This window comes from Leptinotarsa decemlineata, unplaced genomic scaffold (genome assembly GCF_025532065.1).
Source record: "Leptinotarsa decemlineata unplaced genomic scaffold, Ldec_3_MD MMD2_tig00026294_RagTag_RagTag, whole genome shotgun sequence".
In the NCBI taxonomy this organism is placed as follows: Eukaryota; Metazoa; Arthropoda; class Insecta; order Coleoptera; family Chrysomelidae; genus Leptinotarsa; species Leptinotarsa decemlineata.
The window spans coordinates 8,477,881-8,502,482 of NW_027412674.1; the positions used below are offsets into that span (position 1 = coordinate 8,477,881).

The 24,602-nt window shown below is 35.1% G+C and overlaps 1 protein-coding gene across 5 annotated transcripts in view; it reads right to left on the reverse strand.

Annotated features, from left to right (window-relative positions):
• The window catches only part of LOC111514603 (protein FAM107B), a 198,915-nt gene that overhangs the window by 66,421 nt on the left and 107,892 nt on the right, over positions 1-24,602 (reverse strand). The window contains exon 1 of one of the 5 annotated variants that reach the window (XM_074180290.1): positions 12,695-12,981. The exons of 3 other annotated variants lie outside the window; for them this stretch is intronic. In XM_074180290.1, the coding sequence (XP_074036391.1) occupies positions 12,695-12,730 (36 nt within the window). In that variant the 5' untranslated portion in view covers positions 12,731-12,981. Of the gene's footprint in view, positions 1-5,629; positions 5,638-12,694; positions 12,982-24,602 lie in introns of those variants that run through there. One more of the 5 variants, XM_074180293.1, reaches the window with a different exon arrangement.

The window sequence follows — 24,602 nt, forward strand, 5'->3', positions numbered from 1 at the left end:
GCAATAATTTTTGAGAGTATTTTATGGAATTTCGGTAACCACAAGATTTTAATTTATTTTATCTCAATTGTTTCAACTTGAAAGCGATAACATTTTTGAATAGAAAATGAAGATACCTTTCAAACAATATATCACAAATCTTTACTTCACATTTAAAATATTTGGTGTTGTACCTGTCATTCGACGGGTGTTGAAGGTAAGGATATTAGCATTTTTCCGTTGAAATATGTCAAATTATAATTTAAATTTGACGTATTTCGGGATTTTGTTAAAATATGTACCGTAACCGAAATAATGAATTTATTCCATTTGGCTTTTATACACTGTATATCGTTTAATACATTATTTGTAAAAAAGGGATGAAATGCTCGCCTGATTTTTTAAATAGTTCTTCAAATCCATTGAAAAACTATTGATAAATAATATATTTAATTTCCGAAATAATTTTTCACAAGTCATTTCCATTTGGAATTTTTTAATTTTTTAAAAAATTCTAAATGTTTTAAAGACTGGAATTATCTAAATGGAATGATCTGATATCTGATACGAGCTGAACATTTCATTTTTTATTTTTTCAACATTTCTTTGGATTATATTTGCAAAAATTGTTTCCAAAAAACAAACATTACTCACGTGTTTACCAATTTAAACACTTAATGAAATGTCAAATGTTGTTTACAATGATTATATTCATTTCTTTCAATGTGGTGTTATCATTGATGGGGTTTTTATTCAATTGACCTTAATTAACCGCCCCCTATTCTAATCAGCCTGAAATGGTCTTGATTGTCTACAGCGAAAGGGTGAACGCATCCACATACTACATAATTAATTAGGTAATTTGGTGTTTACAATTCGAACGATGTCAAAGTGCGGAAGGATCGAAAACATCTGTTGGGAGATAAATTAAACATGTGCAATATGCAGTTATCAACAATTACATCATCATCATCTCTATATCTGTAGATTGTGTGAACATAACGAAACGATACAAAATGTGAAAGTGTTATAAGTTCTCAACTTATCTTGGCTACGGTTAAAGAATTCTGCTCAATTTTCTAAACAGGTTATTGAAATTTTGTTAATGTCATGCTGAAATGATTTTTATTATTATTTTTGCGTTTTTCCCGGTTAACCTCAACTTCATTTCACTACTACACTGCCAATATAACACAAAAGGTACAAGTGAACTTCAGACTTATACTCGAATATCTATCGACTTATTAGCTCACTTCGTACCGCATTTTCAACTAGACTTGCCCCATCTGCCTGTTGGTAGTGTATATATTCTGAGGGAAGTCTCTGGAAGCCGACAGGAATCTTCACGAAGTAAAACGATATCTAGAACGATCGAGAAACGCAAGTAGAGTTTAGTGCGACCTTTGCCAAGCGACAGTAGATTTACAAAATTCAGCGGCGGCCGGCGTTCATTTTTTATAGGGGATAATCAACAGGTATCTGTATGTTCAATACAATTTGTTGTCAATTTAAGTCTTTGAGTAAACTTGGTGAGAATTTATCCAATTTAAATTTTTTCATTAGACAATTATTTCAATATTCCAACAACTGGTTTAAATTTCGAAAGTATAAGTTCAATGGGTGTAATGGGGAATGTTCCTGAATTTGGGTTATTACAGCAAATGCAAGTTTGAACAAAATAAAGTTGAGTTTCATTCATGAGTTTTTTAAATTCACTTGGAAAAGTATTCAAATTGATGTTTCAAATGTTGGGTTTTGATTTTTAAAGAGATTTGTTTCTAATTCACATATTGGCAACAGAGCCTATATCGAGTTGAAATAATTTATAGGTACCTGGATATTCTACTTTAAAAAAGGAAAATTATCTTTATAAATCAACAATTAAGGCAAAATATAAATTCTAGTTCAATACAACCTCCACAAGCCACATAAACAACAGTTGTTTTGTTATCTATTTCTATAGAGGAAGATAGGTTAGGTGCAGATTCATTGTCCTTTATTAGCTATAACCGATGTTGCCAAATGGTGAAATAGAAACGAATCCCTTTAAATGTTGAATGCATTATTTCATTCCTCTTTTTTAAGTATTTAAATAGTTTTTTAAAGAAAAAGGTTGAAATGATAAGTTTGAAATGCGTTGTTTTAGAGCTCTTTTATGAAAACTACTTGATTTTCGTCAGGAGGAACATTCCCCAGATGTTATTCTATTTAAATTAGGGGGCGTATCTTTTGACTCTTCTTATTACAAAAGTAATAGCATGTTTCTAATATCCAACTCATTGAATGTTTTTCATGCTGCTTGGTTAGAGTGAATGATTGTTGTCAATTACTTGAGAATTGCACAATTCCCCTCTTGTATAACATTTCTATATTTGGAACAAATTTGTGAGGAATATCACAAAATTTACGTAAATTTGTGAAATTTCGTAATTTTTGGGTTATTTGAGTGAACTATGTGAGAAATACCAAATTCTGTGAATAATTGTTGTCAATTACTTGAGAATTGCACAATTTCACTCTTTATAACATTTCTGTGATATTTGGAACAAATATAAGAGGAATATCACAAAATTTAAATGAATTTGTGAAATTTCCTAATATTTGGGTTATTTGAATGAATTATGCGAGAAATACCAAATTTTGTGAATAATTGTTGTCAATTATTCGATAATTGCACAATTCCATTCTTGTATAACATTTTTATGATATTTGAAACAAAATTGTGAGGAATATTACAAAATTTGAGTATATTCTTGAAATTTCATAATTTTTGAGTTATTTGAGTGAACTATGTAAGAAATACCCAATTATGTGAATAATTGTTGTCAATTACTTGAGAATTGCACAATTCCACTCTTGTATAACAATTCTATGATGGTTGAAACAAAATTGTGAGGAATATCACAAAATTTAAGTATATTTGTGAAATTTCATAATTTTTGGGTTATTTGAGTGAACTGTGTGAGAAATGCCCAATTCTGTGAATAATTGTTGTCAATTACTTGAGAATTGCACAATTCCACTCTTGTATAACATTTCTATGATATTTGGAACAAATTTGTGAGAAATATCACAAAATGTAAGTAAATTTGTGAAATTTCCTAATATTTAGATTATTTTAGTGAATTATGCAAGATATAGAAAATTGCACAATTCCACTCTTCTATAACATTTCTATGATATTTGAAACAAATTTGTAAAATTTCGTAATTTTTGGGTTATTTGAGTTAACTATGTGAGACCTACCGAATTCTGTGAATAATTGTTGTCGATTACTTGAGAATTGAACAATTCCACTCTTGTATAACATTTCTATGATATTTGGAACAAATTTATGAGAAATATCACAAAAATTCATGTAAATTTGTGAAATTTACTAATATTTGGGTTATTTGTGAGAAATACAAATTTGAAATATCACAAAATGTAAGTAAATTTGTGAAATTTCCTAATATTTCGGTTATTTTAGTGAATTATGCAAGAAATAGAAAATTGCACAATTCTACTCTTCTATAACATTTCTATGATATTTGAAACAAATTTGTAAAATTTCGTAATTTTTGGGTTATTTGAGTTAACTATGTGAGACATACCAAATTCTGTGAATAATTGTTGTCGATTACTTGAGAATTGAACAATTCCACTCTTGTAGAACATTTCTATGATATTTGGAACAAATTTATGAGAAATATCACAAAATTCATGTAAATTTGTGAAATTTACTAATATTTGGGTTATTTGTGAGAAATACAAATTTTGTGAATAATTGTGACAACTGACTTGAGAATTACACAATTTTACTCTTGTATAATATTTCTACGATATTTGAAACAAATTTGAGATGAATATCACAAAATTGAAGCAAATTTGTGAAATTTCTTGATCTTTGGGTTATTTGTGTGAATTATGTGAGAAATACCAAATTCTATAATATATAATTGACATACAGTGCTATAAAGAAACAATCGAGATGTTTTTACTTCTGAACATAATTCAAATCGTTCTTTTCGTATGAAACAGTTACTCTAAAACTGTTTCATATGAATTGAATAATATACTATTTAAAATATGGTTTGAAGCGTTCGAAGGTAAATTTTAACAATGAAGTTTTACTTTGAGGGAGGGAAACACAATAGAACTTTTTCAAACAACCCGCATCACTTATTAATGTATCGAATTCCATTCCTATATATAATTTGTTTCCGGTATTACTCATTACTCCTTACTTCATACAGGGCGTTTCTAATAATATTTGTCGAACTGATACAAGAGATAACTTATCAACACATCGTACAATTTTTTCTGAAAATGCACCGTTTTCTAAATCCATAGATGAAATTAATGTTCCGACTTTCTAAAATAACTGTTTTTTCCATAAAACTCGTGATTTTATCTAATTGCCTTTCAGTAATCAATACAGTCAAGTAACTGACGATCATTATCTAATATCATACAGTATGGACTTTTCTAGAATGGAATTCACATATCTCGATGTTTGGGTTATGACACTTTCAACTATAACACGCAGTAGGTATACTTACTAGATGTACTTATGATGCACTGTATTGGAACCTTTGGTGTAGTAATGAATATTACCACACCAATGAAAATGATCACTTGGTGATCGAAACACGTGTCGAAGTGTTAAAAATAACGATTTGGCGTTCAAACAACATAAAATTTTGCGAGACCGGAAAGTAAAAGAATTTGAACGTTTCGAATCATCAGGAGGTGATTTAAACTTGCGAATTTCGATCATCCCTTGATTGGTTGACGAAGCTTGCGTCAAGAAAGAGGTTAACACATTTTTGACTGAGTACTATGTAGTACTACGTATTACAACTCAAAAATTTCAAAGACGATGACAAATTTGATTGAGTTTACTTAAAACATGTTACATGTTTTTGAGATTGAACATGTACAAGTAGAAATTTATTTTTCAATGACTGAATACTATGAAGGCATATTTGGATGTAAAACAATTAAAGAAAGGTGAGATACACTGGTTTTTTTTCAATGACATCATTCCAAATTATCGATGAGTCATGAACACATACGAGTATATGTATAGCATGAATCAGATGTCGATTGATATGAATTTGAGGAATGGTGTTTGTATACAATGTTGATATCGAAATTTCGACTGATTGTTTTTGATATCATGAGCAAACGAATATCTGAAAGATCTTCTAGAAACAAATGAACGTGAAGTAGTCGTAGTCACACATATTTGCATGAGACAGAACGGTTACATAATAAGTGATGAATGCTTGAAGAGTGTTGAGACCGGTACGTATAACAATCAATTTTCAAATGCCTACGAAAGTTGAATCGAAAACGTGGAATTATTCCTGTGAACGCTGAAAAAAGTTCCTTACCTAAAGACGGATTTCCACTAAACGGACTCGCTTGCGACTAGTTTCGTTTTTAAAAACAAAAACGAAAACAAACTCGAATTCCATCAAACAGACATAAACTGGTCGCATGTTTTGTTGTGAACTGATTTCTATCGTTTTCATTACACGAACAGCAATTGAATTGCTGCATTCTTCAACTGTCCATACTTTTTTTTCCTCTAGTTCTACAAATGAAAATTGAACCTCATTCTTGTTTGAAATAAACAACAATACAATAAACTAATGAAAACAGCCTGATCAGTGCCGATAATCAAAATTTATACCTACCACAAATTAACACCGCTTCCACACAACGAACTCAGTTTACAAAAATACAGACAAAACACCAAGTCGTAATTCAGAGTTCAAGTCGTAATTTTGAATTTTGAGTCGTAATTTCGAGTTTGAAGTCAAAATTTCGAGATGAAAGACGAAATGTTGTTGTAATTTCGAGATTAAAGTGAAAATTTCGAGTTTTGAGTCGTAATTTCGAGTTTAAAGTACTAATTTCGAGTTTAAAGTCTTAATTTCGACTTTATAGTCGTAATTTCATAAATGAAGTGAAAATTTTGAAATCACAGTCAAATTTTCGAGATCAAAGTAAAAATTTCGAGATAAAAGTCTAAATTTCGAATTTGAAGTCGTAATTTCGAGTTTAGAGTCGTTATTTTGAAATTAAAGTCAAAATTTCCAGTTTTGAGTGGTGATTTCAAGCTGAAAGTCGTCATTTCGAATTTTGAGTCGTAATTTAGATATTAAAGTCGTGATTTCGAGTTTTGAGTCGCCATTTTGACTTCAAATCTTAATTTCGAATTTTACGTCGTAATTTCAAGTTTTGAGTCATAATTTCGAGTTTAAAGACGTAATTTCGAGATTGAAGTCAAAATTTCGAGATCGAAGTCAACATTTCGAGATCAAAGTCAAAGATTCGAGATAAAAGTCTAAATTTCAAGTTTGAAATCTATTTTTGAGAATGAAGTAAAAATTTTGAGTTTTGAGCCGTAATTTCGAAGTTGAAGTCGTAATTTCGAGATTCAAGTGGAAATTTCGCGTTTTGAAATGTAATTTCGAGTTCAAAGTCGTAATTTCGAAATTTAAATTATAATATCGTCGTAATTTCGAGATTGAAGTTACAATTTCGAGTGTTAAGTCGTAATTTTCAAATAACCAATAATGAAAATATGCATCCTCATATTGTTTTCATTTGTATTGCTTTTTTATTAGTTTTTCTGGAAAACAAAGCATACTATTTGAATGAATTAGGAGATAACCAAGATTAATTTTTGAATGTTTCATCAAACACAAAATCAAATGTTACAAGAAACTTCAATGGCGTACATTTTTTTTCAATTATGTTAGCTGAACTGTGACCTGGCCACTGGACTCAATAATTGAACCTCTGATCATTGAAAATAACTGGCAATTTCCACCAAAATCGGATGAGAAAAATTTACAAATTAATTCAAATACAGATTTTTTTTGAAAAGAAAACACACTGCATCTTGAAAACAATGCATTTTCGGACCTATGTTTATAATAAACCTTGTTTGAGTAATGACGATTTTCGTGTAAGATTTATCAATATTTCATAAAGCTGTCAGGGAATACACAAATTACCTTCCCATTTATTGTAAATATCTGAATTATTTTGGATTATGATTTCTCTTCAATCATGGCACCAGAATTTCTAATTTAAAATATAGAATTTACGCCTATCCAGATACGAAAGGATGTATTACAAGGACAGATGTACGGATGATATTCATGAGGACAGAAATAACACTTATCTTTGCTGCTATGAAATGAATAGAGACCGTAAATAAGTTAGTTTCCTCTAATAATCACAGTTAATTTTTTAAAAAATGTTTTGTTGCTATTTATCGATGAGTCACGCCAAAGATATCCACATTATGCTGATACATTATCATCTTCCTTGCCACAGGGATTGTTCAACCAGCAAAGGTGTCCATGAAATTCCAAGCATTCGACAAATACTATTCAGAATAATGAAATCAACAAATGAAATTTAACAATTCAGTAGTTTCAATTTATTCTTTGCCTTTCTGCAGATATTCCCTATGAGGCATATATTATAGTAAACACGGTTTTCTTTTTTGTACAAACAAACAAATCTGAAGAAATGAACTTCAAAGGTTCAAGCCAGTCTCGAATATACCTAAACAGTAGGTTGAATGGTCTGACGCCTATCAGAAAACAACTACTCCCCTAGCTAATACCACGAAGGGAGTTGGATTATATCCGACAGGCGTCAGTGCAGGAATCTTCACAGAAAATTTCCTGCATTAGCAATTGGCAATACTACTGAAAGAATCGACCTTCAATTTTCGAACGGGCACACTTGCAGACTGGTTTCGGGCTCATTAGCCACTCATCAGTGCAATATAGTAGCCATCATCGACCTAGAGTCAATGATATTCCATAATTGAAAATCGGAATTCTTTCAAAGTATTTCATTCCTCTTCCTAAGTTGGAGCGAACAACAAAATGTCACTCCATCTAGTGGACGAGGTACTAACGAACTGCATATCCGAAATTTGCCCGATTCCTCTGAATAAGAAAGAAAAACTTTGTTATTAGTCAGTGGGCTATGCTTGGAGACTGGTAGTAAACAAATCTAAAGAAATCAACTTTAAACGTTCAAACCAGTCTCGAGAATACCTACACAGTAGGTTGAATGGACTGACGCCTATCTGAAAACAACTACTCCTCTGGCTAATAACACGAAGGATGTTCGTTGTCCGCTTCAGCCTAGTTCGAGTTATGATACTCTGAAGGAATTCGATTTTCAATTATCGAAAATCATCGACTTTATGTTGATGATAGATATTACCTTGCACTGACGAGTGGCAAAACAGCCGAAACCGGTCTGCAAGTGTGCCAATAATTGAAAATCTATAGCGGCAGATGTATCGCCAACAGCATATGCAGGAATAACTTCAGTGAAGAATCCTGCACTGACACTTGTCGGATATAATCCAACGCTCTTCGTGGTATTAGCCAGGGTCGTAATTGTTTTCTGACAGGTGTCAGTCCATTAACCGAACGAATTGTTCCTTTAGATAGATGATTTAGTTTTTATATGTAAACGCCTTCTTTCATTTCCAGTGGGGGCTCCTCAGTTGAAATATCCAAAAATCGTTTCGTATTGCACATCTGCTTTGTACGAACATCTTCACGAATCAAACCACAAGATAAATGAAGATAACCTCAAAATCCTACACATTTGTAATAAAGGGAAAAACATTAATTTGTTAGAGGCCATGGAAAATAACAAATCAATTAAAAGCCAGAAACATATACCCCTACACGAGCAACTTGATTTATGTAGGTCTCCTCTCTTAAATTTATGAGTTTAACAACCCCGACAATTTTCAGGGTGGAATTTTAAGTTGGCATCCTGATTCATCCAACTACTTGTCTCTCAAATACCTGCCCTTGCAGCAGACCTGAAAATTCTAAAAAAAGATATTTCAAAATTTCAGATTTCAGTTTTATACTTGATACTGGGGTCAAATCCGAAACCGCTCTTATAAATAAAATCTACCAGTGGTATTGAGACTAAAGTGTTTTTATTCATTTCATTTAAGTAATGAGAAGGTTATTTCTATATGTAAACGCTTTCCCTTTATACTCAGTGGGGCGGCCCAGTTGAAATATTAAAAAATATTTTCTTACTGCACATCTACAACGTAAAACGAACCTATACAAAATTTCATTCTCCTAATAGTAGAGTAGCCCACGATGCAAATTGGGGATTTACACGAGCGTCATAGAGATATAGGGTAATTCGAGGAGAGATGGGCACAGTTTTGAAAAACGAATGGTGTCACCGTTAGTATGCAGACTATTTGCTAACCTCTGTTGAAATATGTTAGTATAGAGATTATAACACACAATGTAGTGCAACATTTACGTCGAAATGGATTTATTTGGGATCTATTAGGAAAAATTCTCACCCTTGTCTTTGTCCATCTCTCCTCACCTTGCGAGGAGAGTTGGGCACCAACAAATTTACCGGTAAGGAGAGATGGGCATAGCTTTAAGTTACATTAAGCGACAATTTTTTGTGATTTTTTCGCTGGAAATCACAATTTCTACCTAATTGAATTGTATTCCTCTAGTTTTCCAATAGACAAAATATCGAAAGGCAATGTATGTATCAGGTATAGGTATAATGAAAGAGAATTAATCAAAGAACAATTCAAAATGAGGCCTAAATGTGCTAGGCTGTTTTATTAAAAGAAACAAGTTACCCAAGAACATAGAAAATTCAGATAAATCGTTACTAAAACCTATCATGTTCTGATATTTTGCTGAGCTTGCCTCGATCGAATTTGACAGCACTATGACAACGTCCTCTTCATCTGCATAATTCGTCTCGTCGGTTTCCTTAAATTTCATTAACATCTCTACTCTTCTATAAAATTTGACTTCCAAGCCTTCTGAACTTTTACAAATTATTTTGGCAACGAACAAACGGTAGGCCATTTTTCCAGAAACTCTTACTACTACAAACGTGCCCTCTTGCAACTCTTTTGGCTCATCTTCTTTAACTTCCTCAACTTCTTCGTCCCATTCGTCAGTACCGTCGTCATGTAAGGAAATGGCCTCATCACATTCAGACTTGTCGTACTGATAAGAAAGTTTTCTTCTCCTTATCTTCTCTTTATTTCCTTTCTCCATCGCTTGCTTTTCCTTAGTTTCTCTCTTCAAAGCTCTATCCCTCTCTTTTTCTTCAACTTCCTTCTGTTCAATTCCTTTGTTAAAAGCTCTCTTTCTTTTTCTTTCTTCAACTTCCTTCTGTCTCATTTCTTTTTTTAGAGCCTTATCTTTTAGCTCGCCCTCCGGCTGCCTTATTCTTAAACTTGGGTTTCTGCGCATAAACGAATTAAACCAGGAAAAAACCTGCAAGACCAGTATCCTCACTGAAGGAAGTTTTAGCCTAGTTGACTAGGCGGCCCTAATGAACCTTTTGATTTTATTCCACTTTCAAGTCTGTTCTGTAATGTAGTTCTGGGGATGCTATATAATTTTGCAATAGCAAGCACCTTCTGCCCGTCTCTTACTTTGGCAATGGCCTCCTGCAGAGATTCCTCGGTCCAGGAAGCTTGTGTGTTTCCCTTCCGAACATACACAGTTGGCATCTAATAAAAAATTATCAGAATATAATCTAACTCAGTTATCGAGGATAGATGGGCACCTGCCCAACTATCCTTGTGCCTTTAATGCCCATCTCTCCTTTTTGTTGAGGAGAGATGGGCACCTCGGCCATACGGTTTACATGTTCGTTAAGCGACTCCAGTTCATTTAACATTATTATCCAGCCCCATCCTAGTTATGCCAAAGAATAATTATTCAAAAAACAGTAAAAACGAAAAAGTAACACATCTTTAAAAATATGAGCGAAAAATTTTGAGACCTTATCTTGACAGTGTTTTGTAAATAATATAAAAATATAGACACACCGACTTATAAAACGACTCTACAACAATGGCCGCGCCTGCTCCTCCAACTAGCAGCGGACGAAATGTTAATAGTTCTTTAAATAACCGCTTGAGGATATTGTGCCCATCTCTCCTCGAATTACCCTATTAGGTTGAAAAGCTAAGATGATAAGAAGAAAAAAATGTTATATAATATATACCTTCTCATCGGTGGGGAAAGCGGCTATGTAAATATGTAAAAAAATACTGTTACATGGACATACTCGAGCGCGTCAGATATTGATAGCATCAATATCCTACGTATTTTTAATAATGCTCGTATGTTAATCTGATCGTTTGCATGATGCGGGTGGTTGTACGTAAGGGTTAAAAGTGAAAAGAAAAAAAAATTAATCGAGCGCGTCAGATTTTCTAAGGGGATGTTAAGTGCAACAAAAAAAACTCTCATTCAATAATCTGACGATTTCGATCTGACGCAAACTCGCGGTCATTATTATAATGTGTAAAAAAAATTCGCCATTGAAATACTCAAGCGCGTCAGATTAAGATATATATCGTTCATCTTTATGTTCTAGACGTGCTGTCTCATAATCGGACGATTATCTAGAGGGATTCGCGTAATCTGACAAAAAAATATTTTTTTTATTTTTTTTAAATCATTGAACTTAATTGAAAAGCTCAGGAAATAGCATGCAAATAAATAAGTGTATGTTTTTCAAGTAGAATACTTGTATTTATAAGAAGATAATTTTGAAAAAATGCTCAGAAAAATAATTTTTTATAATCAATTGATTAATTAATCATCATCTTCATCACGAACGAGTCTCTGTGATCAGCTGTGATGGCGTCGTGGCAATATAATTCAGAGTGGGGACGGAGAGAGAGGGTAATAGATAGAGAAAAAGTGAAAGAGGAATAGAAACTCGGAGAGGGAAATATAGGTATCACACAGCTGCACACATCAATCTTTATCGACGATTTTTTCTTATTTTGGCTTGCGGAAATCGTCAGATTATATATTTTTCGTTACTCTTGAATTATTTCCTTCAAAATAAAAAAAAAATTAGCTACACTCGAGAATGTCGAAATGACGTTATTTTTTTACAACTTTGCTGCCCTCCCCTTCCTTTACGTCTCTCTCAAATTGTCAGATTACTAGAATATACACTTTTTAGCATGTAATTAACTCGCCCTACCTTAATCTGACGCGCTCGGGAATTTCTGATGATCAATTTTTTTACTAATCTGATCCTTTATCCCTCAAAGGCGGCCTTATATATGGGGCTCATATTTGGTGGAGGTACTTAACTGGGTACAAGATATCCCCCTGTATATTATTAATCTGCTGCGCTTTAGTAAATCCCGATATCCTCGCTTGGGCTCCCTCCCCTATTATAAAATATAGCGATACGGAGAAACACTGATGAAAAAGTAATTTTCATATGTGAACGCGACCCTTTTACCTGCCCCAATTAGAATATTCGGAAATCCTTTCTTAGTACTCATCTAAGACTCAAGAAGCACCTTCATACCAAATTTTAGCTTCCTAGGACTCACCAGTACGAAGAAACAGAGATGAATGTGTTAAAAGTGACTGACTTTCGCATTAATAATAATAGATTATATCTGCAAACTGGCAACATTGTGATTTTTCTCATCGAGGGTATCTGACCAAAGGATTCGACCAATTCATTAATTTCATTGCATTGAAAGGAAAAACGTAAGTCATTGGAAGTCGGCATTTTATATCTTCAAGCAACCTAAATGGAATGTTTCTTTTCAAGTTATTTCATCTTTCATCTACTCTCGTATAGCCACTTTTGTATATACAATTCAATATCAACAGTAACTCACAGCAACGAAAACTTCTTCGAATGTTTCCACGTCCATTAATAATTCCAATGAACTCCGAACCAAAAAAATCCAGCTCCCTCAACAAAAAAACAAACAGAACAACACCTCCGAGGCGCACGACACAACAATAACAATGTAGATAACTCAGACTTCGAAGCGTAAAAATTAATAGCCCGAAGGATAAAAAAGCTTTGTGACGAAAAAGTAGAGACAAGTGGCAATTGTTTCAAACGTTGAGCCACTAAAGGATGAGAAGCCTCAACTAGCGCGGATACACTGATAGCTCGAAGTTTTCCATAGCATGCGCTCATTTCTCGTTTGTTTATCAACTACGACACGCCGCCGTTCCCTTACATAACGCGTATATCGTGCGAATTGCTCGAACAGGTCCGTATAGGCCGAAAACATAGGAAGAAAATTCCCAATCATAATTTTCCTTTGTAGCTACAAAATACAATTTGTTCCTACATCTCGTGTAAACAATCGTACTCAATGGGTAAATTATATTTATTCACTATTTATTTATTTATTTATTTACTGCATTGCCTATTTTTCACACAATAATAAACAAATCCATACTTATTTATGTACTGTAACAATAATGTATAGATGTGAGGGAAAAAAAAGGCAAAAATAAGCCAATCAATTACAATTTTTTCACAGTCTTCTTAGGTGATTCCAAAAAAGAATTAATAAGTTCTGAATCTTACATTGTATGTGTTTTGAAAGTATCAAAATTCTACCCATAGAGTTATTTTGGCCATAGTTAGTATGATAGTATAATAAAATGGTAAAGTTCAAGTAAACGATATAGTGCAACCTACTTCCAACAGCTCCCCTTTAATAATATAGTTAGGGAGCTAACTAATTTCGTTATTCAGTAATCATTTCTGATTATATAAGAATAACAATAACTATGACTACTTCCATATTAATGGTGGAAATAAATTCATTACTCATGAATTTATTTTCACCATTAATATGGAAGTGTCCAATCTTCTTCTTTAATTAGCTCTATTACCTTCATATCAAATTTTCTTTGCAGGCATGTTAGGCGTACACATTCTCGTACCATCAGTCCACCTTTTAGAAACTATGTCGTGAGTGTCAAACCAAGTTTCGTTCAAATACAAAATTTGCCGTTGTCCTTGTCTACATTTAGTTATTTCTTTCTAAGTATTTGTCACGCAATTCCACTATTCCTCTGCTTTCCATAACTGCTTGACGTTTGTTTATTATTTCAAATGTAAATCCTAGTTATGGCCGGAATTATTCAATTTCTTCTTTATGATTCCAGTTGTAGGAAACTCTTTGTTTTTGTAACACTCGTATATTGTTTTTTATTTTTATTAGATGAACATATAAAGGTTTTGTTAATCCTATATCACGTCGCATCTTGCGTTCATTAGATTTTTTTGACTATTTTTCGTATAATTGAGAAAGGAATTTCGGTCAAATCTGATGTTGCTTGTAATAGTTTGTTTCCTTCGAACCCAAACTTGAGATATAGATTCTTATAGACTGTCAAATATGGAAGCAATCATGACATAATTCAAATTCATTTGGGCGAGTACACGAATTGAAAGATGTTCCAACCTCAACTTCAATATTCTAAAACAAAAACTCTCAGTATTCAGAATTCCATCTTACAAGTTCATTGACATCGAAATTGATCCGATCACAGGATATAGAATATAAAAAAATCTCCAAATACGCAAACTTTGCACAGATTGCACCATCACTATAGGAATCACTACACTGGAAAAAGTCTGCGTTGTTATCATACTCGTTATTACTATTGGTTCAAGGACGCTACATTTTTTGAACAGATACATTTTTTGAAGTAATTATAACTGCACCAATATCGAATTTAAACACTCAAATCGCGATCAGTTTCTGAACTGATCACGACGGCGATAACCATCCCCACATTCCCCGAATTCTATTCGTCACCGTAACATGACTTCAAATTCAATGTTATGACTCTTCAGCCAATCATGAAACTCTGTTAGTAAAAATAATCCAATACGAACCGCCGATTTTACGCTTCACATGGACTACTTCGCAGCCGGTTCATTTCTATGTATTGGTTTTTTGGCCTTTGAGAGTGCCGCCAACTTTAAGTATGCACAATATCGTTTACTTCGACTATACTTTGAAGATTCCTGTATTTCTTGTTCTCTTTGGATCCATATTTGAAGCTGTGATGCCTCTTTTCTGGATGGAATCCAGCATACCAATATCCACATTATATGAAGGACACTAAATTGTGTATTTGATTTTATTGATCTAACAATTGGAACAATATATGATTTTCAAGAAAGAGATAGATAATTCTTCTGCAGATCTAAGAGTGAAACCTAAGTGATAAAAAACATAGAAAGTTTCATTTCTCTTTTCTTCATTGATTATTCAATTGATTATAACAAATTACATTTTTTTCAGCATTTAAAAAAAAATATTTTCTTATAAATACAAGTATTCTACCTAAAAAACATACACTTATTTATTTGCATGCAATTTCCTAAGATTTTCAATTAATGAAGTTCATTGAATCAAAAAAAAATTAAAAAAAAATATTGTTTTTGTCATTAAGCGAATCCCTCCAGATAATCGTCAGATCATGAGACAGCACGTCTAAAACATAAAGATGAACCATATATATCTTAATCTGACGCGCTTGAGTATTTCAAAAGGGCGAATTTTTTTTGCGCATTATAATAATGGCCGCGAGTTTGCGTCAGATCGAAATCGTCAGATTATTGAATGAGAGCTTTTTTTGTTCCACTTAATACCCCCTTAGAAAATCTGACGCGCTCGATTAATTTTTTTTTCTTTTCACTTTTAACCCTTACGTACAACGACCCACATCATGCAAACGATCAGATTAACATACCAACATTATTAAAAATACGTAGGACATTGATGCTATTTTTTTTCTTCTCATCATCTAAGCTTTGCAACCTAATATGTATCAATGACGGTCGAGTAAATCCCCATTTTGCATCGTGGGCCCTGCTATAATAAAGTGTTGAAATATGAGCAAATTTCTACTGGTAGATCTACCACGACTGATCCATGTTGATGATTTATGATAATAAGTATGTCTACAATTCCATAAACGAAACCCACAATTTGCATTAAATTTTTTGTAAAAAATGAAATTATGTACTCAAAAAACACTTGAAATCTTGACAGTGGCATACGGTGATGCTCAAATTTTTAATTAGATTTCACCTGAAATTAAGAAAAATTATTGGTCATTCAGTAAGTAGAAAGTCATATGATTCAAATTTTATTATATAAAGCACTAATTAAGAAGAATTCAGTCAGTATGAAAATTCCTGACGAAGCTACTGTATAGTGAAACACTAGTTGCTGTTTTGTAAATTGTCTAGTTGAAATCTTACAATAAAGTGACATCCAATCACATATACTTCAATGGTCCAATAACATTCAAATGAGTTTTTATATTCACGTCAATCAATGGGTGTCTGGTTGATCGAAAAACAGTTATTTCTCTTTGCAATTGCCTCTTTTTGTTCAATCTACTGGACTATTTTCCGTTTGCGTTGTTTCAATATAATCAACGATATAGCTCGTGTAAAAATCAGAACACGGTCGTGAGATAGTAAAGAAATTGTCTAGAAATAATCTACTAACAACCAACATGCGAGTGAATTGTAATGTGATTTATTCTGAATTGCAAAACGTTGACACTAATATTGCGAAACAAGCGAAACTTGCCTGAAGGCGTAGATAAGTAAACAGATGGTGATTAATAAAAAGTTGACAAATAGAAAATGTCGTTTGCACCTACTGAGACCATACATAACATATCAAATAATGTTAATAAGCATTGCAGCTGCCGGAGTAGGTCATGGCCGGTGAGTAGCCCCTCCCTGAAGATGTGCAGTAGATGTGTAGAAATCTGTTATCAGTCTGTTAGATTATTCGAGCCGTAAAGGTGAATTTGCAAACAAAAGTTTCTATTCATTTTTTACTATTACTTCCTTTGTCATACACTGACCCAAACTTTACGCAGATACGATTTCTCCCACAGGCCAAGACTCAGTCCGGTAGCTATACTGATCATTATGTTCTTTTTTTTTGAAAATTCTTCAGGAAATGGAATGAACATATAGATTTTTTAAATTCAAACTACTTGTAATCGTATTCAAAAACTGATCCTCCATCAAGTAGACCTCCGAAAGACGAACTTGAGAAAACAAAACAATATCACTATGATGATCACTCTGTCCATCTCCTTATATTTCTTGCTTGAGGTCGTTTCCAAAATTAATTTTTTTCTTCATCATGTAGAGTTTCGAAAGTCGTAAGTACCAATAAAACAAATTAGTCCATTTTCAATAAATCATAATTTACTTTAGAAACATACAGTGCTTTTCTTTATTTCTCCCCCCTTTTATTTTTTGAATGGGAAAGAGGGGTCTTTTTGAAACTCCTGACAAATGCTTCACAACCCTAAAATATAATGTCAATATTTTCAACTACTACAAAATGGCGGAACTTTCAATAATTGCCTGATTACATTCACATTTAACTACATAATACGAGGTAATAAGCTTGAGGTCAGTTCAGAAGATGCTCAAAATGGTTGCCTTGAACTTCTTGACATATGAACAGCCTATTCGATATTTCACAAATATTTATTATTCTCTGCCGTATATCCAATATTGAAGCAGATTCAGTTTCGTACACCTTTTGCTTCAAATAGCCCCATAAAAAAAGTCCAAAGGTGTCACATCTGGCGAACGGGCTGGCCATTTTGTAGGACCTCGACGGCCAATCCAACGACCGGAAAAAGTAGTATCCAAATAGTTCTTTACTTATCTGGAGTAATGTGGTAATGATCCATCTTGTTGGAATACAATATCCATATCGAATTCATTAGGATTCGCTTCGACGATTTCAGTGATGAGAGGGTCAATAGTAGTTTCCAGCATATTAAATACAGTGTTGAATTTTGATCAATAAATTGAGGTCTTACAATATGATTTCCCAATATTCCTGCCCAAACGTTGATTTTTTCTGGATATTGGTATGTTGTTCCCGGAAAACGTGAGGGTTGGTGTCACTTCAATAACGGCAATTTTGTCTGTGAACATTGCCGTCAAAAAAAATGTACATTCGTCAATAAAACAAATATTGTGGAGATAGGCAGGATGCCTTGCAATGGTTTCCGTCATGATTTCGCAGAATTCTGTTCTTCGATCAGGGTCATCTTCAGTTAAATGGTGTACCATTTCAATTTTGTATGGATGATACCTATTTTTCTTCAAAAGTCTCCACACAGTAAAAGGAGACACCTCACGACCATTCGCGACGGAATAAGTAGACTGTTCAGTCTACTCAATTACTTGGGTCTCACCAATTATTTGTACTTGCTGTTCTTTCGGAATGGACGGATGACCTGGGGGCTTTTTGTTATATACAGTACGGGTAGTTGTGAATTTGGATACAAGTTCCCTCATATTTTCTACAGTTAGGACGATTCGGAAAACATTCATTGAAAATCATTTCGGTCTCGTGAAAGTTACGCGTCGCACCGTAAATAAAAATCGTTTCGATTTTTTCTTCCAAAGGGCGATTATTAACCATTTTAGAGATTGTTTACGTGATACTTTCTACTAGTAAAACCGAATACTCAATGAGAATATTCTAACTAAACAATGATATTCATTGTCGTACTGACATTTTTTGTCGTTTTTATAAACAAAAAATAACTTAACAAATCTTATCGGGTTGCTGGAATTGCCATATGGCAGATAAAAAGGAATATTTCTAGAAATATCGATATTAATGTGTTTGTCTTCAGGAAATTATTGAATGTTCCGCCATTTTGTAGTAGGTGAAGATATTGATTTCATATTCTAGGCTTGTGAAGTATTCGTCAGGAGCTTCAAAAAATGTGTCACTAGACCCCCCTTTCCATTTAATTTTTTTCCCAGATGGCGCCCAGTCGCCATCTTGAAAGTTTCATCAATTTCACTTCAAAATAAAGTATTCATGCATTAATTTCATTATCCCAAACTTCAATTTTTTGAGTTGACCCGTTCAAAAAATAAAAGAGGGGGGAACATTAGAAATTCACTGTATAAACGCACATATTGGTCTAAGCAAATCATATCAGAAAAACTTTTCAAGAAGTGATCTTATTAATCTCAAATACACAGTTAAGAACTACGAAAAACGCCATGAATTCTTCTTCGAACTAGCTTTTCAAGAGCAACCCATTACTTTTCAAACCCCGTCCGATCTCGCTAATTTATTCTTCATTCCAATCTACTACTTCATACTTCGTAAATCCTTATACCACTTTATCTCCCGTTAATTTATACTGCATTACTCATCAAAAGTCAATCAGAGCACATGACAACCTTATAAATCTCTTCATCTGCGAACTTCGTTATATCCATCATCCTTTTATGGAACAGAGAACGAATAAACTGTGATGGGAGCCCCAATTTCACGAAGAAGCTGATCAATGCCAAGTTCTATAATGCAATTATGGAAGCTGCATTTCAAATTGCGTTGCAGTATCGCTTTGAGTTGTTTTGTTCTTATTTCTAGTCGACTTTTGCCATATATGTGCAGCCCGTATATTACTGAATGGAATGCTGTATGTAAATGCTATTCAGTGAATAAAAATAATGTATAATGAGGTGTCAGAATACATTACTGGTCAACGTGGGGTTCTCCATATCTACCACCTGTAGGGTTCAAAATAATAATAATAGTAATTATTATAGAACAGAAGAACTACGTTTAGAATAAATGAATATTTTGCATCTGACCCAGAACTGCAAAGGCATACCTTAACAAACATAATATGTGCAAGAGTGAAATAAGACGGGCTATATCGGGCTTTTCCCCCTTCAAGTCACCAGGACCTGACGGTATAAGACCAGCCCTACTTCAATGGGGACTGGACACTCTTATGCCGCACCTGGTTGTAATATTCAGAGCCTCTCTAGCTCTGAGGTATATTCCCAGTAAGTGGAGAGAAGTATCACTAGTATTTATACCCAAACCAGGTAGTATGGACTACACCCTACCAAAAGCACTCCGACCAATTAGTCTCACATCGTTTTTGTTAAAAACCATGGAAAGGCTATGTGAGCGGTACATAAGAGATGAAGTACTTGTTCACAACCCACTTCATCCAAATCAGCATGCACATACTCCGGGAAGGTCTACTGATTCTTCCCTTAACCATGTGGTTGTCAGAATCGAGAGATCAATAGACAACAAAGTATCCACCCTGGGTATATTCATAGATATCAAGGGAGCGTTTGATAAAACAACCTTTCCAACAATTACCCAGCAACTACACTCCAGAAATGTACCCCTGGTAGTAGGAGAATGGATACTCCAGATGCTCTCTAGTTGAGCAATGACTATTAATGTAGAAGACATCACAGTGACAGGACTGGTCATGAGGGGATGTCCACAGGGAGGGGTCTTGTCACCCCTTTTCTGGAACATAGTTCTGGATACCCTAAATTATCACCTTAACAAAAATGGTTTCTACACAATTGCATACGCAGATGACATGGTCACCTTGCAGACCGGCAAATTTGTAAACACACTGTGCGATAGAGTGCAGGATGGGCTCAAATTATTATAGACATGGCGTAAGGAACACTCACTGTCGATCAATCCCAAGAAGACTGAGATGGTCCTTTTCACCAGGAAAAGAAGTTTAACGGGCTCAAAACCTCCCGAAATCTTTAAAAGCAAACTAAACTTCTCTGAAGAGGTGAATTACCTTGGTACTATCCTCGACAAGAAGCTAACATGGAACTTTCATCTACAGAGTAGAGCAAAAAGAGCATACGTGGCTTATGAGCACGTATGGAGCCATTGCATGGGGACCGAAAGTTCTACAAGCAACGGCCATCCAAAAATTATATCAAATACAGCGACTGGCTTGTTTAAACATCACAGGAGCCATGAGAACAACACCAACTGCGGCAATGGAATTAATCACGGATCTGACCCCTCTGGATCTGTACGTTAAGGAGGTTGCGTTAATGGCCATATTTATACAGACGGCTCAAAAACCAAAGAAGGCTCAGGATGTGGAGTGTACTCCAGATCACTAAGCCTAAGGATTAAGTGGGGAATGGGAAGAAATACCAGCGTGGTCCAAACAAAACTGGCTGGTATCTCAATCGCCACAAAAGAAATAACCAAGAAAGGAATTTCTGGCAGAAACATAACAATCTGCACTGATAGCAGACAAGCACTATTAGCCTTGAACAAACAGCATGTTACCTCAGGGCTAGTACTAGAGTGCCACCAAGATTTAGCCAAAGTCTTGGTAGATAATAACATTATCCTGAGGTGGGTTAAAGGGCACGACAGGAATAAAGGTAATCGCATTGCTGACTCTTTAGCCAAGGAAGCGGCTGGATTAAGAATTTTAGGACCCAGTGGCAGCCAGTGCCTGATGACTTCGACAATTGCGGAACTAGTCAAATGTTACACTCATGCTTAATCCTTAAAGAGATGGGATGGAATCAAAAGATGTACTCTTGCCAGGATCACCTTGGGCGACTCTGGGAAGCTGGCGCCGAAGAAATATCTGGCGATGACTAGGAAATATCTACGCCTTACAGTTGGATTTCTGACTGGCCACTGTCAGCTAAGGAAACACCTACATAATATGGGGCTAGTGGACACACCTCTATGCAGGATGTTTGAACAGGAAGATGAGACTGAAAGGCATGTCCTGTGCGAGTGCCTGGAGTTATCGTCAATAAGAGAGTGTGTGTTCGGCGAGTCTTGGCCTACACCTGCCGATATAAAGGAGATGTCTGCCAGCGACCTGTGCACCTTTCTGGAAAGGACAGGATGGAAGATTACCTAGGAGGACAACTCCTCGGGAGGATGTATAATGGGTCACATGTGGCCTAAGTGCGTGGGCTTACACTTACCCTCCCTACTCTACAGATACAGAGACCTTTTTTAGATTATTGTTCTCATGTGTGGAGCTCCGCCCCTAAGCATACCGTGAAGCTGTTGGATTCCATCCAGAAAAGAGTCATCCGTCTGATTGGAGACGCGAACATCACGTGCAACCTTGATAGCCTGGAACATCGAAGAAAGGTTGGAGATTTGTCTGTCTTCTATGGGTACGTTCATGGGAAGTGTTCAAGTGACTTGGCACATTTGATTCCACCAAGAGCGGTACATATCAGAAATACGTGACGAACTGTGGCTGCTCATCGTTTTGAGGTTCAACTCAGTACACCTTGAACTTCACTGTTTCATCTGGAGAACTGCGTTTATGTGGAATAAACTTTCGGAGAACGTTTTTCCAAATGGATTTGATCTCCAGCCATTCAAATCCAATGTCAGTCGCTACTTTGCCACAGGCACCGCTCTTAGAGCGCTTTGAGGATTTTCCTGTAGTGCTTGTATTTTGTCCTTACAACGCTGAGCAGCGTCAAAAAATTGAAATTTGACAAAAAATTATTAGCATCTATGTAAAGGATACAAAATTCCCTATAGATCATTTTATACCACGACACAGTCGAATAAATATTTATTAAGATATGGAGCTACAAAAACACATTACATTAAAATGGACAAAACTTTTGAAACAACCTGATAATTCTGAAAAACTCATCTAAACCTTCCTTTTTGACTTGGCGATTTGGATCACCTCATCATACAGTAAAATTATTGAATGTCATTTTCGTTCAATTCCAAAAATGTACAAGTAACACTCTCCACAATTTAACATACATATTGGGTTTTTCCCGCATAAGTTCGTTGTCACATACACAATTGATATTAAGAGAATATACGTCATATGGGTAGTATTTTTAGATATAACCCATAACTCGTTGAAGTAAAGGTAAATAAAGTAAAAAAATGAAGGTAAATAATTTCACACCTTGATGTATGGAAATTGATATCACACCAATTACGCCTTGAAATTAGTGCAATATATGAGTTAAATAATTTGAAATAATGTCTAAAAATAGTGTCTCACAATTTCAAACCACATCTTAATAAATTCATTAGCAATAAATTTCGTCCAGAGTAAACACGTATCAAAAATTTAGTTGAACAAACACTTCATTATATTTCATTATAATTATCTCATAACGAATGGATGATTTCACGACAAGCTCGACTAATTTTCTTGGAAAAATTCAAAAGGAAAGTAAGAGATCTAGTGGCGACAAATCTGGAAAATGAACCGGATATCTGATTGTCTAGCGATCTGCTACAGAAGCAGCAACACCACCGCAATTGAGACGCTGGCTACCCCTTAGACACCCCCATTGGGACCCAAAGAGGATTTCCAGAAAAAACCCCATGTCCCCTAAACAGGCTCCCAGGATCTCTGGAGGATAACCGGAGCGGTTCCAGGACATCCTTGACGAGTTCCTGCTGGTGATCAGGTAAAAGACAACCCACTGCCAGAGGAGAAGGTCAGAAATGAATAGGTCTACCTATCCACCAAGACTCACCCGATCCCGAACCAAACTCAACCCATACACAAGAAGAGCAATGCCCAAGGAACGAGAGAAGACCCACTAACCCAACCAACACAGAACGAAGGCATTGTAACAAAAACAATTATTATTATTAGTTTTTTAGTAACACAGCCTCTGAAGAGGCACTAGCCTCTTACCAACATCAAGAGAAAAATAAACGTATTCGATCGACCGATCTGCTAATGGAGTATTTCTCATCAATTTCTCCAAATCATTTTGAATGAGAAATCTAATTATCTTTCATGAAGAAGTCCATTGAGGTTAATGTATAGAATGGCCAAACTACTTCATACATTGACATCTCATATGTTTGGGAAACAATTTCGTGGATCCAGAGGGAATTTTTTAAACCCACTGTTGACTATTTTTTGGCAATGATAGTGATAATGAACGCACATGTTCGGCGTTTGTTTGCGAAATTTCGTTCCGGAGATTTCTGTTTCGAAGATGAGCCTCGAATTGGTCAAGCTACAGTAATCCAGGACGAGGATTTGAAGACCCTGGAGGAAACTGACCCATCACGAATAGTGGGTGGGATGGCAAAGAAACTGGGTGTCAGCTTCAATATGGTTTTTGGTGGTTTGAAACGTTCCGTTATTTGGTTTTGCGCAATGCAACCAAAACCATCCTTTCATGGATCGGATTGTCATAGAACGACATAGCCACTCCAACAACAACGAGACGAATCGACCAAACCCCACTTCCACCATATCTTATAACACTCATTGAAAACAAACGTAAACTTTACAGAACATTTGTCAGAACTAGAGATCCCCCTCTAAAAACTGAGTGAAACAGACTTAACGCATGTACACGTCTCCTCATCAAACAATTCATCCAGAAGAGGTGGATAGAGGAGATAAGAAAACCTGACTGTAGGGGCGGATCGGCAGTCTGGAACAAATTCAAAGTCCTCACTGGACAAAAACGGAAATCCGACAGTAACCTGTCGGACAGTCACCTGACGGTAATATCATTTCCAATCCTTCCGAAAAAGCAGAAGCATTCCGCGAAAACCGCAAACTTACCTTCCGACTCCCTAACGACGCACACTTTGATAACCAACATCTGAATTTCATATACCAGCAAGTGCCCGCGCAACTGGACTGGCACCCCGGACAGATCCCCCTTGTCCCTAACTGCCCCTTAACATCCCCATTCAGCGAGGAAGACATCCCCAAATCGATTCACAACGGTAGGAATACCGCTCCAGGACCTGACTCGGTGAACCGCCAAGTCCATTCCTGAAACACATCCTTGATGCATGTATCATGCCTACTTCCCAAACGCCTGGAAACAGGCAAATATCCTTACTCCCAAACCTCATAAAGGTCACACCAAACAAGATTCCTGTAGACCTATCAGCCTGC